General features: G+C 37.9%; 1 protein-coding gene across 1 annotated transcript in view; it reads left to right on the top strand.

Annotated features, from left to right (window-relative positions):
• Positions 1–15,583, top strand: part of colgalt2b (collagen beta(1-O)galactosyltransferase 2b) — a 58,460-nt gene extending 42,877 nt beyond the window's left edge. The window contains exons 8-12 of the mRNA XM_030133206.1: positions 1,307–1,413; positions 2,851–2,983; positions 6,137–6,264; positions 6,365–6,571; positions 13,282–15,583. Coding sequence (XP_029989066.1) covers positions 1,307–1,413; positions 2,851–2,983; positions 6,137–6,264; positions 6,365–6,571; positions 13,282–13,555 — 849 coding nt within the window. The 3' untranslated portion in view covers positions 13,556–15,583. The remainder of the gene's footprint in view (positions 1–1,306; positions 1,414–2,850; positions 2,984–6,136; positions 6,265–6,364; positions 6,572–13,281) is intronic.
• The last annotated feature ends 1,208 nt before the right edge of the window (positions 15,584–16,791 follow it).

Below are 16,791 nucleotides of genomic sequence, written 5' to 3'. Positions count from 1 at the left end.
TCTTCTCCCAACACACACACCCACGTGTGTAAACGCCCCATATTTCATATTCATTGCTGCAAATGTACTTACTGGATGCAGATGCACTATTTTGTACCTTTGAATGACACAACTATTAGTGCTCACTTTTAGTAAATCAGTTTGTACATTTTTTTGCATGTGCAATAAGTTTGCAGGTTTTTACAGGTGCATTATACATGCAAACCTTTAGTAGATCCGGCCCTTACTGTCCAGCAGATTATTTCATGTTTATCAAGAGTTTCCATTGCCTGTTTTTGTGCGTTGACTCTTAGAGCCGTCCTTCTCTGTCCCCTTGTGCATAATTTTTGGTCATAAATCTTAAAGAAGGCATTTGTATGTTGTTTTTTCTCAACACTGTAACAATAAGAACAGAAATGTGCACTATATAAACATTGAATGTATCCTTTTCTTATTGATTCATCACCATTTATTGCAATCTTATCCTCTGCACTTGAAGTGAAAATCAGGTATATTCCCACATTATATTATTGAGAGTAAATTCTCAGAGTAAATTCAAAGGTTATTAGGTTGTTAGTGACTTTTTTTTTTTAGCAATACTAATACTAATAATACAGTATTGTGCAAAAGTCTAAGGCCACCTTTAGCTTTGTTTTTGCAGGGTTGATACACACATTCTCATTCTCACTTATTCTGATACAACAAGGAAATGCAAGGAATATGTGCACAGCCTCAAAAGACACAATAAACTGAACTAAAGGTTAATGTCAGTTTAGTGTGACCTCTGACCCCATGTCAAGTAAAAACACAAACAGAGACATCTGATGTGTGTTGAATGAAACCTGGTACAAAACATCAGAAAATGAATCCAATAAATCTTATATTATCTGAACCAAAAGGTTAAAGACGTGTTAAGTGCAAAGGGATGTCACATTAAATACTAACACTTCACATATATCTAGACTATATCTTAAATCAGCAAACCTCATGTTGGCCTGGGACTTTTATTTAGCACAGTAGCAATAACTGGACATAAAAACACACACCTACCACCACTGTCATTTGTCAAACTACATGGGTTTTATAGGTGAATCAAAGTTACCAAAGATGATAGTGCCTTCAGGTTCACTACAATGCCTCTGAACATCCAAATGTGTCAGATGTGATGGTGCTGAAAAGCTGAAAATGAGTTGTTAGGATTAAAAGTTATTAAATGTTTAAGATCTGTAGGTGTTTTTTGTTGCCAATGTGTTTATATCTTAAGGTTAAATCAGGAAACATGTTCTCCTTACTCACTTGTCTCCATGTTTTCTGTCTGCATTGCCAGATCTTCCTGATAAACCTGAAGCGTCGGCTGGACAGAAGAACCAGGATGTTAAAATCAATGGCGTCTCTGGGTCTGTACGCCACGCTGATAGACGCAGTGGACGGCAAGTAGGTCACAAATGAACTCAAAACTCTGCAAACGACTGACCTGGATGCTGAAAACGGTCTCTTTAAATGTGCTTCATTAAAAAATTCTACTTTAACCCATGAAGACCCAAATGTCAGTTCCCTAATTAATTTTTGTCTGATTTAACCTTTCTTAAGTAGTTTATCAACATTTATTAGAATATTATCCTCTGCATTTTGCTTTTTTTCAATGAAAATCAGGTATTTCTCTATATTTAATTTTCTGATTATGTAGATGTTCATAAAAGTTCAGATTAAAGTTAAGGGTTATTATATCAAAAACAGAGAAAAATGAAGAAAATATGTCTTTTTCAGTCAAATCTATCATTTACTGAACATAACCCCAGTGTCTCCATCCACTGTCATTGATCCAACTCCATGGGTTTTAATGGTGAATCAATGTTGTAGAAGATGATTGTGTTTCTATGGTCACTATGGAGTCTCTGAACATCCAAATGGGTCATATCTGATGACCGTGAAAAGATGACAAACTTTCCAAATTAATTGTTCTCTATATTTAACCTTTCTTACGTGATTCTATTTTGATATCATGTCCTCTGTATTTTGCATTTTTTTCAGTGAAAATCAGGTATTTTCCTATATTTAATTCACTGATCAGGTAGATGTTCATAAAAACTCACATTAAAGTTGTGGAAAAACTGAAGAAAAAGGGACTTTTTTTTCACAAAGATTTGAATAACAAGTGTGTCCATCCACTGTCATTGATCCAACATTCACTTTCATTGATCCACTGTCATTGATCTAACTAGATGTTCATAAAAGCTCAGATTAAAGTTGATTGTCATAAAGTCAGAAAGAAATAGGACTTTTTCAACAAAATATATCATTAACTGAGCTTAAACCAAGTGTCTCCATCCACTGTCATTGATCCAACTCTATGGGTTTTACTGGTGAATCAGTGTTGTAGAAGATGACAGTGTTTCCACGGTAACTACAGAGCCTCTGAATGTCCAAATGGGTCATATCTGATGAGCATGAAAATATAAATAACTGCATTTTACACCAATTATTTACATGTATTGATAGGATTAGTGGATCAACAGGTATTAAACAGTATAGATGAGTAGATGGTTTGAGTTGATGGTGCATGTGCAGGTCTTTATGAGTTAAACACACAATGTACTGCTCTGCTCCTTTATCGTCTGCTTCCTGTCTATCCATATCCAAACATCTTGTCTAAACCGAGTGTTGTTTTTTGTTGCATGTGCTCAATACTGACTTTAATCCCAGTGGAGAACGTCCCCATTCTTCTTCTATCTCTGTTTATGTTGCCATCTGTTTTACTTGATGCAGTTTGACTTCCCTCTGAAGCTGCTTTCACTGACAGCTACTTCGTGAAAGTGTAAATACACAAACTCCTGCGTCTTCTCACCGTTCAATCTTCTCCCTCTCTGTCAGGGCTCTGAATACGTCTCAGTTACAGGCTCTGGGAATAGAAATGATGCCTGGCTATAAGGACCCTTACTCCGGTCGAGTCCTGACCAGAGGGGAGATCGGCTGCTTCCTGAGTCATCACTCAATATGGACACAGGTGAGGATGGGGGAGTCATGTGTACAAATATGGAGAAGAAGAAATCTGTAGCAGAGAGGCTTAACCCGTTATAAGGCACGCATAGAAGTACTCTGAAATGCAAAATTTCAACCTTAGTGTATTATTGGAGGACATAACATGACTTTATTACTTTGGTGAAATTTTGCTAAATTTTTTATTGTCATGTAGAAAATCAAAGTTAATGTTGTTACCATATTTAGTTCCTTGCTTGTATGTGCCCCCCCCAAAAAAAAAAATCTGAGAAGTTTATATAAAAGACTCCCACCCCCTTCAACACACACTCACTGCACTAAGGAGCTCACACATTGGGAGACATCCAAAGTGTGTGAAGGAGAGGTATCAAAGGTCTTTCTTTTCCAAAAATTCTGTGCAATAACTGTACAATAAACAATACAGTAAACCGTGCAATAAATCTTGTAAGATTTTTTATTACACCCAAGTTTAAAAGTAAACAGTTACAGAGGCATCAGGAATGTTGGAGAGAATGCGGGGAGATGGATGTTGACCATTCTCATGTTTTTTGGAAATATTCAAAACTTTCGGAATATTGGGAAATGATCTGCAATGTCCTTTGTCAAGTATTAGGATACACAATTCCAAAGAAACCTGAAATTCTTTATTTATGCAACTTTGGTGATGGCACTATACGTGAATATGATAAATATTTGGTAAAGGTGATGTTGATAGCTGCAAAAAAATGTATAACAAGGAATTGGGGGAAGATGAACGTACCATCCAAGGATCAATGGATAACTATGATCGAGGACGTATTTCTAATGGAAAAACTAACACACAGATTGAGACTACAAGAACCACAAATGAACAAAAAGTGGAAAAAATGGACATTATATAAGCAAAACTACAAGCACTCGGAGAGCGCAGACCTCCGCCAAGGCTGATCAGTGGCCCCCCCCGTGGGCCCCCCCACCCCCGATCACCACCAAAATTTAATCATTTCTTCCTTATCCCATTTCCAACAAACCCTGAAAATTTCATCCAAATCTGTCCAGAACTTTTTGAGTTATGTTGCACAGTAACGATCAGTGCCCCCCCCCCCCCCCCTGTGGGCCCCCCCCCCCCCGATCACCACCAAAATTTAATCATTTCTTCCTTATCCCATTTCCAACAAACCCTGAAAATTTCATCCAAATCTGTCCAGAACTTTTTGAGTTATGTTGCACAGTAACGATCAGTGCCCCCCCCACCCCCCCCCCCCCACCCCCCGTGGGCCCCCCCACCCCCGATCACCACCAATATATAATATACACTAACATTTTGTTTGGATAATCCACAAGAGAGTTTACAGAACATTTGTATTATTTCAACAACTCAGATTCAATAATTGAGTTGTTTTGCTTGTTGTGTAAATAATAATCACTCATAATCTATAGAGAGTCTCACAAAATGTTCTATGCTGGAATAAATCACACCACTGATTGACTATTTCAGTTGGAAATGAAATAGTCGTCCCTTTGTACTGTGTGACAGGACACCCATGAATTTCCAATCTGCAACTGCATGACTTGTGACAGTCATGTGGTTTTTTTTGTCACATTTTCTTTTGCTGGCATTTAGTCATTTTCCCACTGCTGCCCAAGACAAGCGTGATTTGTGTAAAGAAATACACAAAAAGAACCCAGACAAGTTTTTTTTTTTTTCCCAACAGTGGGATGGTAACAGACAGTGCCAGACTTATCTCCAGAGTTGACAAAGTACCAACAGCATACCGAGATACATGCAGCTATGAGAGACTACTCTGTAGATAATCTGTTGGTAAACATCACTGACTTCTTCACATATTTTTGAATGATGTTTGAATTATGAGAAAGATATCCATGTTCTTTAAAGTTACTTAAATGATTTTAATATTTATTTGATTTTGTCTTCTGTGGGGGCTTCACAGTTTTACTTAAAGGGGTCATATTTTGCTAAACCCACTTTTATTAGTCTTCGGTACATTTATTTGTATATTTGGGGACCCTAATAGTTCAAACAGTTTGAATTTGAACCCTCCAGGTGCTGCAAAGCTATCTTTATATTCATTTTGGCAAAAATCAAGTGGATTTCTATTACCCGTTTTAATTCCTGCTTAATTTGTTATGTCTATAACTAGTTACGTCACAACATTTGCACATATAAGGTCAAGACTTCTGACGAACATTTCTCCGAGTATGACATAATTGTTTGTCAGCAGCAGCGGTTGTAGTCCATACTGAAAATATGTCCAAACTTGGGGCTGATTACCTAAAATGTTCAGTTGTTGGTTGAATGGGACAGAGCAGCACAGCCAACAACCTGGAGGGGGTGGGGCGTGAAGTGGGTCATTTGCATTTAAAGGGCCAGTGTTCAAATCGACCTTTCTGGTGTCATTACTCAGAAATAGGGTTGAAGATGGACCTGTGGAGTTGAATTAATGAAGAATTCAGACGCAAGCATAGCATTTACAGTTTATGTAGACCACAGGGAAATGTTTTAAAATGCATTAAAAAAAGCAAAATATCACTCCTTTAAAAAAAAAAAAGAAAGAAAAAGAAAAAATGCTGTCCACTGGAAGGGACATTCAGGAAAAAAAAGATGTACCTGAAAAAACTGTTGTATCATGCTGTTCATAATCAGGGCAATTATTTAATGTAAAAAAGCAAAACTTTCACTTTCCTGGGTCTCAGGAGGTTAATATTTAACCTGGTGAAATGTTGAAAATGCTCGAAACTATCCAAATGTTAGCATACAATGAAAACATAAGATAAAAAAGTTAGAAAGCAGACAATAAATAGGCAAATGTCAGTGTCAGTATTTACATTGTTGCTCATGATGTTAGAATAAAATATTTTTTACATCCTTTTATAAATTGATCGTGTCAATGGGATTTTTTCCTGACAGATTAAGTGTAACTGGTACCCAGGATGTAATCATTGTACCTGATTAAAGCTGATTACTGATGTATTTAAATAGGAATAAAAAGAGGAATGTGTCTGAAAACAAAATGATTCCAACTTTATGGTCAACAGTGTGCATTGTTACAAATACAGATACAACGATAAAGACAGTGCAGTCATAGAATAATGCAGAGAAAATGTATAACAGAGGCATTATGAGTTCACTTTTACCAGTGAGTGTTTGTGTATTTTTCAGGTGATAGAACGTGGCCTCCAGAAGGTTCTTCTGTTAGAGGATGATGTGAGGTTTGAGCCCAGGTTTAAGCGGCGGCTCCAGGCCATAATGTCTGACGTAGACAAAGCCCAGCTGGACTGGGACCTCATGTAAGACCTCTGGCCCCTGCATGAAACATGTTTTGTGACACTTTTTACACTTGCGAGACTCCTCATCAACACACTTCATCTGTCTCTCATTCTTTTCCAGTTATGTGGGACGTAAACGTATGCAGGTGCAGAAGCCGGAGCAGTCTGTAAACGGCGTAAACAACCTGGTCGAAGCCGACTACTCCTATTGGACGCTCGGCTACGCGCTGTCGCAACAAGGAGCCAGGAAGTTACTCGCCGCTCAGCCTTTCTCGAGGATGCTGCCCGTCGACGAGTTCCTGCCTGTCATGTTCAACAAACACCCCAAGTCAGTCTGGACTTCAGCTTTCTTTGACTAAACACAACAATGGCACATTATTCCAACATAATCCACAGGCAAACATGTGACACAAAGGCATGTGAGTGTTATTTAGGGCTTGTCATGCAGAAACCACCAGCTACAAAACGGGGTTGTGACTGTGTAATGTTCACACATAGACACAAAGACCCCTTAGTCTGGTTTATGAACAGCCAAATATTTACCAAGAGCCACAAATAGATGATTGCAGGTGCATCAGACGCTTAAATAAAAATACACTGTGGTTAAAATGAAGTAATAGATGCAAACGTGTAACTTTAAGTCTAAATTGTATGGTTAGACAGAGTTGATGCTGCTTAAGAACAGACCAGAGAACTATAAACCAGTGCAGAAAATTGTACAGATCTACAGTGCAGTAATTATCTATACATAGACATGCGTGTTCGAGGCTCCTTTGTGACTTTTTGGACTAAAGGCCATGGAGTAGTTTTCCAGTTTGTGTTCTGGCGGTTAAACCACAACCTCTGTCCCATTCACTCCTAGTAATGTTCTCTATATATCTCTACGTCTTCCCTTTTTACTTCTGTGTATGGCTTTTCTTCTCTCTGCCCCCCCTCCTTCTTCTTCTGTGCCTCCTCATACAGGGCACAGCTTGTTCTTGGGGTTCAGTGGGTACGGCGTCTCACACAGGACACACAATGCCTGCTTTTCTGTTTCTTTTCTCTTTTGGATTCCTGTCATGCCCTGTTCTCCTCCTCCACCTCCACCCCTTTCTCCTTCCCATTTCCTACCTCAGCCTCCTCTTTAAAGCTGTAGCAATGTATCAGTTATTGCATTCGATTTGATTCCATTAAACAGTTATGTGAATAGGTGAAAAAGAAAGAAAAAGACATGTCAAAAAATGTGAAAAAGACATGTCTGAAAATGACAACTTGTCCTTTATTCCAGAACCAGCTGAAACAACCAAAAAGTATGAAAGTTAAATATGAAAAAAAAAATTCATATAGAAATAACAATAACAAAAAACACAAAACACAAAAAAACACACACAAAAAAAATTATACATGTGCATTACAGATCGGATCTACAAAGACACAAAACATTTAATAACAGAATATTATTATAATTGCACTTTATTTTCTTTAGACATTTTGCATTGTTCATATTTGTTCAGGTTATTCACATTTTCTTGGTAAAGGAAAGTTTGTTATCGTAAATATTTTCATAATGTAATTTTTTTTTCACTAAAACAAAGACCCCCCCCCCCAAAAAAAAACCCCCCAAAAATACCCCAAAACAATAATAACATTATAAAAGTATATCCCTTTCATGCATGAATTATGAGAACCTTAATGGGTCAAAACACAGTAATGTCCCGTCAAAGAGTGAACTTTAACTGATTGCCATTCCAACATTTATTTCAATAAAAAGTATCTCCTTGTTTTGGATGATCGCCTTTTGGTCTAACTAAAGCAAAAATGAATTTGAAATTAAAAATGTGGGTCAAATTGTCTCTAAAATGTCCTGTCAGAGAGATTTTGAATTTTGTGTTTTGGCCCTAATCAAGATATTTTTCCTGAGTGTTTTTATTCCTCTTTAGACATAAAAAAAACAGTGTGATTGAAAAATTTTTTATGAACCTATTTTTCATGGAGTTACAAAAATATTCACTCAGCTAGACATCATGCATTTAGCAAAGAAACATGTATTTACTGATACACTCAATGAAAACTATGAAATATTATTTTTTAAAATGGTTAATCTGATGTTTTGTCACATTTTAACATACTCTAATATTAGTTATTACTCACTTTATGGAGATAATATGGAAAAAAAACTTTTTGTTTAAGAAAAATGGTTAATTACAGTCTATTAACAATAACAAGCAATTGATTTACACTCAAACCTGTTAGTGCAGATCAGTTTTATCAAGAGCAGCAAAGTTACAGTAATGGTCTGAATGTCAGTGTATGGGATGATGCATAGGTGTCCACTGTGTCAGCTGATATGGAACTAAAACAATAAAACCCACGAATATACAAGAGAACAGCTGAAGAATAACTGTCCACTGTAGTGACCACTGTGCATGAAAGGGACAGACAGACAGACAGACAGACAGACAGACAGACAGATAGATAGATAGACAGACAGACAGACAGATAGATAGATAGATAGATAGATAGATAGATAGATAGATAGATAGATAGATAGATAGATAGATAGATAGATAGATAGATAGATAGATAGATAGATAGATAGATAGATAGATAGATAGATAGATAGATAGAAACTACAACAAACAAGTCAAATGACATCTACAAACCTATGTGCACTGCAGTCAACAAATTTGTGTAAAACTAAATTACTAACAACTTAAGATGAACCAGTTTTTACCAGCATCAATATTAAGGAAACAAAACTGATTCAGGAAAATTGTAAACGATTCATTTTTTAAAAATCCGAGTAGATTAATCGATTAATCGTTTCAGCTTTACTCCTCTTCCACTGTTCTTCCACCTCTCTTTTTTCATACACTCTTCATTTTACAGCATCCTCTCCTTCATTCTCCTCAAACCTCGACTTTTTCACTCGGTGTCACCTTCTTTTTCCTCCCCCTTTTCCTCCTCTCTCCCTTTGAGGAATGTGGGCCAGCGAGGCTCTTCCTGCTGGTTGGAGACGGGGACAGGATTCCCATTGATAGAGGCCCGAGTGTGGGGGTGGGGTGGAGATGGACACTGTGAGAGTGTGTGTGTTACTATATAAATACGCAGCAGATGTGTATCCAGTGTGCAGTGTATAGATTACTAGGTAAATACGCTATGTGTGTATTCAACAGTGAGAGAAGGTGAGTTTGTTCAGGAGTGAGAGAAATAGGAAATATCGACCAAAATGTGGAAAGGTGGAAGGAAACTATGTAAAATATGTTGTATGTTACATAAATCAGCAGCAGGCGGTTAATTGCCTGGTTTATATTGTGATTATTATGTCATAGTTGTGTTTGTTTTTTGGGGGTAGGGGGATGGGGGGGTTCTTAGTCGTAATGGACACAAAAAGGGAAAGTAAAGCAGCAGAAAGATGGATGAGATGCTGGAGTGTTTGTGTTTGTTGTTGGTGCAGGTTGGAACCTTTGAGCATTAATAAAGGTGTAGGTTTTCACTGTCCCGGCCGAGAGCTAACAGGCTTTAAACAGGCGAGTGGACGGCACTGAGGGGACCTTTGTTATTACCCTGTTCACACTACAATGACTCTGCTGGGTTTACTGATGTCCCCCCCCCCCCCCAACTGCACCCTCAGGATCATCAGCTGATAGTAAGGTTGGTGGTCTGAGTGCCAGGCAGTGGCGATTTGTCATAGACTGCAAGGGAAGCCCAGCTTCCCCTAAAATTACTCAAATTAAATGGTTAAATATGTACAATTGTGTTGACATTTCATTGACTACAAATGTGTTAGAACACGTTCATCTCACAGACGAGTTCGTTCAGAATCAGCTTTATCACAAATCAACAGACTCGATGTTGTTCACTTGTCATACATTCCCGTTGCGCTGTTTTCTCATATGATCTCTGCTCAGTGCATTTGCCCGTAGATGCCCGGCGTCCATGCACTTCTATGTGACTGAGTGGAACAGTTTTTTCATTGCCTCAAAACTGGACGGTAATTGGATAAATGCCACGATGTTGTCCCGCTCCCCGACACCGGGCATCTCTGGGCGTGAATGGAGCTGTGGGTGGAGCTCGACCGGGCTGGACGCCAGGCTTCCACGTGCTGATTGGAGGATCAGTCGAAAGGCTGAATCCTGTTTGATTGACAGCTAGTTTGAGATCTACTCCTTCACTGACACAGTTCAGTTTAATACCGTCGCACATTCTGCTGTGAAATTGAGAGAGAAACCACAACGAAATTACTTGTTCATTTCTTGCATTGTAAATAAAACACACTCATTGTACTTCCTTGTTTCAATTTAACATAATTTCAAAGTTTTCTTGTTTAATTGGTACGATAAGGTCACTTACCATTTTCTTAAAAAGGAACGGAGGGCTGAATTTATGTTTAAATAACTTGACTGGGGTTTTTTTTGGATGTAAGCCGACAATGAGCTTCCCCTCTCTGAAAGACGAGCAGCCGCCACTGGTGCCAGGGTTGTACTTGATATTATTATTTACACCTCTACACTGATCTGACAGCTGTACTGGTCATATATTTTACATAAAACTACCCATCACATCCTTTACAGCATTAGCACAATTTACAAACACAGTGTCCTGCATGAAACAACTCTGCTGAACACATAAAGTCCCAGAACTACTTTTATGGCAGTTCCCAAATGAATTTTTCTCTCTGTTTAACCTTTCTTAAGTCATTTATCACCATTTATTATAATATCATCATCTTTATTTAGCTTCTTTTTTTTTTTCATAAATCATGCATTTTCCTATATTTAATTCACAGATCATGTAGATGTTCATGAAAACTCAGAGTAAATTGAAAGGTTATTACATCAAGACAGAGAAAACTAAAAAAAAAAGTGACTTTTTCAGCAAAGATATCAATAACTGAATGTAAAAACAAGCATCTAGAACAACTGCTGTTTGCCAAACTGAGTGGGTTTTACTGGTGAATCAATGTTGCAGAAGATGAAGTTTCCATGTTCACTATGGAGCCTCTGAACGTCCAAATGGGTCATATCTGATGACCATGAAAAGATGACAAACTGCATTTTACTTGAATTCTTTACATGTGTTGATAGGGTCAGTGGATCAACAGGTATTAAACATTTTACATCAGTAGGTGCTGCTGGTCGCCGGTGGCTGTTCAGGCCTGTAAGCAGAAGTACATAAGCATTGGTAGGAACATATAATTAAAGTGTTTAAGTACAATAACTGTTTTGGTCGACAGGCTGTGGCCAAAATCTAAGGCTTTGTTCAGACTGCAGGCAAATGTGGCCCAAATCTGATTTTTTTGTCCATATGTGACCTGTATCCGATCTGTTAAAGACAGTTTGAACAGCACAAATCAGATTTTTAAAATCCGACCTAGGCCACTTTCATGTGGTCCTAAATCCGATACGTATCTGATATTTTGCAATGCAATTTCAGTCTGAATGGTCGTGTCGCATTTATCTGACCTTTTCGTCATTGAAATGCGTCACAATTCTGCGTCCCAGGAGTGTCACTTCCATAAACACTGTGCGTGCCTGCATGGTCATGTTTGCGTCAGGACCTTTTTTTCACACTTCAGGGTTGCATTCAGTTCATACTCAAAGCTGATAGAAGTTGCATTTAATGTGTAATATGGACGAGCACACACAAAAAAATCAGATTTCACCAAAAAACCTGAATTGTGCATTAAGACCTGCTGTCTGAACGTAGCTGTCACTGTCATGTTGCTTTTGTGAGGCCCTTAGTAACCAAACTCTGCAACAGAGATGTCAGCACATCACCAGATTGGTTTTCGGTCATTGCAGCTGATGGGTTCTCTGTTGTGATTGGTCATTCCAGCTGTCAGTCAAATAAGTTAACTGATCAGGAAGATATACCAGAAAGTGGTGTCTTCACATTTACCAGAAGACCTAAAGTGACGCAAATTACCTTGAACAAAAACTTACTGGGTGTTTTAGTTTGGCCAGCCACCAGGGGGAGATGGAAATGTTTTTCAGTTCACTTCTCAGGAGTTGCCATTAGCTGTGTTTTCATAACTCTGTCCACCCATCCATGAGTCTCTACCTCTGTCTGTCTCTGACTTTTGTGGCAGTATGTTACAGTTACAGTTAACTAATTTGTATGATGTAGTTTTATGTTCATGGACTGAATCTGAAAATGCATTAGATGATTATTGGGAAAGGAAAGAAGGAAAAGTAAAGTTCTGATCATCAAAATCTGTTTTCAGTTTATGAAATCTTTGATTCCTGGTGAGAAAGTGGATGTTTTGAACATATAATGAAATTAAGCCATGTGAGGATTTCAGTTCAGATCAAAAACAATTCAGACATGTGAAAAGTGAACCCGACTGCACACTGATTTTTGTTAATGTCAGATATCAGAGGATAAAAATGTTGGTGATGTATTATATTCCAAAATAGTGGTTATTTTTTCACAACATAAAACCTTTGCATTAATGATAACTAAAACTGTCAGACAAATGCAGTGCAGTGGAAAGTAGCACAAAATGGAAATAATCAGATAATCCCATTCCTACACTACCCATGACTGAAAGTAGCTTTATTTCTGCATTCATCAAGTATTATATGTATTATTTATTATAAAAAACCACATGTCTGTTAGTGTGACTAAAGCAGAGAAGAGCACCATATTTCTGTTTTTCACTGTTTTGATTATATTAGTAGAAACATTTTCAGCAGCTTTTGTTGCTTGAGATTTTCTTTCTTCTTCCCTGCAGTGACGTTTGTTTTAAACAGGAACAGACTGTTCTGGTAGCACTACTTACATCACATTTCTAGGTTTCAGTGTTTGTACCTGTTGATGTAAACACATGAAACTGACCATATTGACATAACAACCACAGTTTCATCGCACTTGATAGAAAACAAAGAAAAGTGATACAAATGGGCTTATTTGTAATGCCATCTGTTTCAGATCAATATAAACTCAGTACCATTTGGACCACTTCAGACTGCATATGGTGCCATTTTTCTATCTAATGGATAAAATTATACCTCAAGAAAAAACGTCATCTCTGTTTTCTGCCTCTGTCTTTGTCAGTGTCGACTACATGCGTCACTTCGAGCCTCGGGACCTGAAGGCCTTCTCTGTGGAACCACTGCTCATCTACCCCACCCATTACACAGGAGAACCGGGCTACATAAGTGACACAGAGACCTCCACCATCTGGGACGACGACGCCGTGGCCACAGACTGGGACCGGCAGCACGCCCGCAAAACGGCGCAGCAAGGACGCATCCGACCCGTGGCACAAAACAGCGTCACCGGAGACTCACCGCCTCCAGCTGCTCGCGCTACTCGGGATGAACTCTGATACAAAGATCTGAGACTTGGGAGAAAAAAAAGACTTATGTTTACGAATATACAGTGTGCAGTTCGTGTGTACACTCACTTGAAAAGACACTTGAACTACAAGCTCACAAACTGTACATGCATTTACACATATATACACACACTCACAGGCATATGAATGGATGAAAGCACGACTGAGATCTCATCACTCTCATCTGCTGCCTGATGAGGGGACACTGAGGAGAGAGGAAGACCAGAATCTGGGACGAGGGCCAGCAGGCATTTGACTAAAGCTTTATTTATTCCCTGTGTGCCTCCTCTGGGCATGTGGAGACAGTTAAGGCCTGAAAAAATACATGGTTGCAAAGAAAAAACACATTCTCAGAAATCATTTTTATATTGTTCAAAAAGATTATTGTTATTTAAAAAGAGCATATGTGTTTTTCTAATGGACAGCGTAGGAATAAAGGAGTCATGAAGCGGTCTGAAATAACTGTGCATGTGTAACTGTGTGGAAGTGGTGATGTGTGCATGGAGACTTGAACATCTGCAGGGTTTCTGGATCTGATCACATATAGGACCCCAGAGTATCAGTACTTCAGATGGTGTCATAAGTACATCCAGTACTTGTCTTTTTTGCCAAGCAGCTGGGCAGTCACAGATGTTAATACACACAGTATATATATATATATGTCATTGCAGGTATTGCATTTGCACAGCGGGCTGGTCCTGCTAGGTAGAAGTACAAGCACCAGACATGCATTACCCTTATGCCTCTGGAAACTTTATCACACATTACACTCAAAACTGTGTAATTTACTGTCTTGTCTGTATGTAGGCCTATGTTAAAAATAAATAAATAAATAAATAAAAAAATTACAAATTAAGCTTCAAACCAAATTCAAAAAAAAAATTTTTTTTCATGAATTTTACAAAGTCAGTGTGGTGAAACTTAATTAATTACATAATTCATTCCACAGACCAGTCTGGAAAGAAATCCATTGCTCCACCACATGAACTAGCAACCGTTAGCTACTAGCTGCTAGCCAAATATAGATAACCTACCTAAATATGTGCCTAAATTTTCATAAACTCTATGCTGTCACATATGAATTGAGTGTGGTGAAATTTAGATTTATTATATAATTAATTCCACAAACCAGTCTGGAAAGAGATCCATTGTTCCACCACATTAAATAGAAACTTTTAGCTTCTAGCTGCTAGCCGAATTATGAACTTTATGCTATTGGGTGTGAATTGTGTGTGGTTGTTAGCGTGTTATCTTCTGTTGTCACACCACATCAACTAGCTATGGTTAGCTAGCCACTAGCTAAATGCAGAAAAATACAGATAGCTAAATATTTGTTTTAATTCTTAGAAACCGTATACTATTGGATGTTAATTGAATGTGGTGAAACTTAAATTTATTTCATTATTATTTCTACAAACCAATTATTAAAAATATCTTTTTTTCACCACAATAACTAGTAAACATTAGCTACTAGCTCCTAGCTAAATATGGAAAATATAGCTAAATATGAAAATTCATTAAGCTGCCATGAGGTATAAGTGGTTCAGAAAATGAATGAATGGATAGATGTTAAACTACACCGACTTATTAGTGTATTATTATACTATTTCAAAGATTATCTAAGTAGTAAACACTTTTAGCTCAAATGCTGGCGATGCTAAGGTTGCTAGCTAATGATTCAAAACATGATCTACCACATCTTAGTTTGAGAAATAGTCTAAACTGCTATTATGTTTCTTTAATAAGACAGTCACCTCATGCATTTTACTATTTCAAGCCAAATTTCCAGAGGCGTTAAGGTGTAAGGATGTCGGGTGTTGCAGTTTCATCTGCTTCACACACACATTGGTGATAAATAGTTTAGGGGAAAAACTGGATTCATTCTCTCTATCGTCAACACATTCATTCTTCATAGCTGTATGTCCAGGCTGATTTTGATTTGTTGTGGTGTTGGGTTGAACCAATAAAGCAACTTCTTTATTTCTGTGTTAATGTACTGTACCATGAAGTGGCACACATGTGAGTAAGTTCATTGTTGTTGTTTTTTTGTTTTCGTTTCAGACATAAAGTATGGTGACAAAAAAGGGGGAAAAATGCTTATCAATCTATCTAATATTTATCGTTGCAAGATCTTTTATTAAGTGATGTATATTGCTGCTGACTCAGTTCAGTAGAAAGCGTAAACTTGCTGCAACTGTTCCCATGACCTTCTGATGTGTTCAAGGGTTGAAGATGGCGTCGCAACAGCCTTTCCTCTCTGAAAGCCCCATGAAAATAAACCCTGCGGCAGCAACACACAACACAGCGATAAAAAGATGAAAGAGGCAGCAGTTTCCTTATAAATTGGGGAAGGAGCAGTGACGGTGTAGAGGACACACAGTGGGGGTGCCAGCTCCCACTGTTCACTGGCTACGTGTCTTGTGCTCATGGTTTTACAGTTCCTGTCTGCTGTTGAATCTGACACACTGTTCAAAGTATGGGTAAGGATAGAAAACAGACCGATGGGGACTGGGACTTGGGGCAGGAGGGGGGTGTTGGGGGTTAGGTAATGTGTTGGAGAGGTAGATGGGAAAGAAAGAGAAACGGAGGATATTGATTTACAAAGCTAACATTAGAGGTAGCACAGGAAGGCTCATTAATTAGATAAAATTATACTGTTAATTCACTTCAGTCAACACTGACTGGACCTCATGTAGTTATTACAATATGGAGACAAACTGGTTCCTTTAACCTGCAAACATCCACCATCGACCTAAATAATCTACTGATCTAAAATGTTTAATACCTGATGATCCATTAATTCTATCAATACATGTAAATAATTGGTGTAAAATACAGTTTGTCATCTTTTCATGATGATCAGATATGACCCATTTGAGTGTTCAGAGGCTCTGTGTGTGGCACGAGACAATCCACTTCTGCCAAAAATGACAATAAAATAATGACACTGAAGCAGCAGCTAGAATTGGAATACATATGCTTACCTATTCTATTCTATTCTATTCTATTCTATTCTATTCTATTCTATTCTATTCTATTCTATTCCATAAAATACAATGAACCTGATTATTTAACAAGTACAAATACTTTGTTACTGTACTGAGTTTCAGGTAGACAATTATCTGCATTTTTCCTCATTTCATTTACAAAGCAGGTGCATACTATAGTTTCAATGAATCTATGGGGAATTATGCTTTATTTTTATTTCATAAATGCACATCTTTGCA

Source organism: Sphaeramia orbicularis, chromosome 4 (genome assembly GCF_902148855.1).
Source record: "Sphaeramia orbicularis chromosome 4, fSphaOr1.1, whole genome shotgun sequence".
Lineage (NCBI taxonomy): Eukaryota > Metazoa > Chordata > Actinopteri > Kurtiformes > Apogonidae > Sphaeramia > Sphaeramia orbicularis.
Note: the sequence above shows the minus strand (reverse complement) of the source record. Positions and strands in the feature narration are given on the sequence as shown.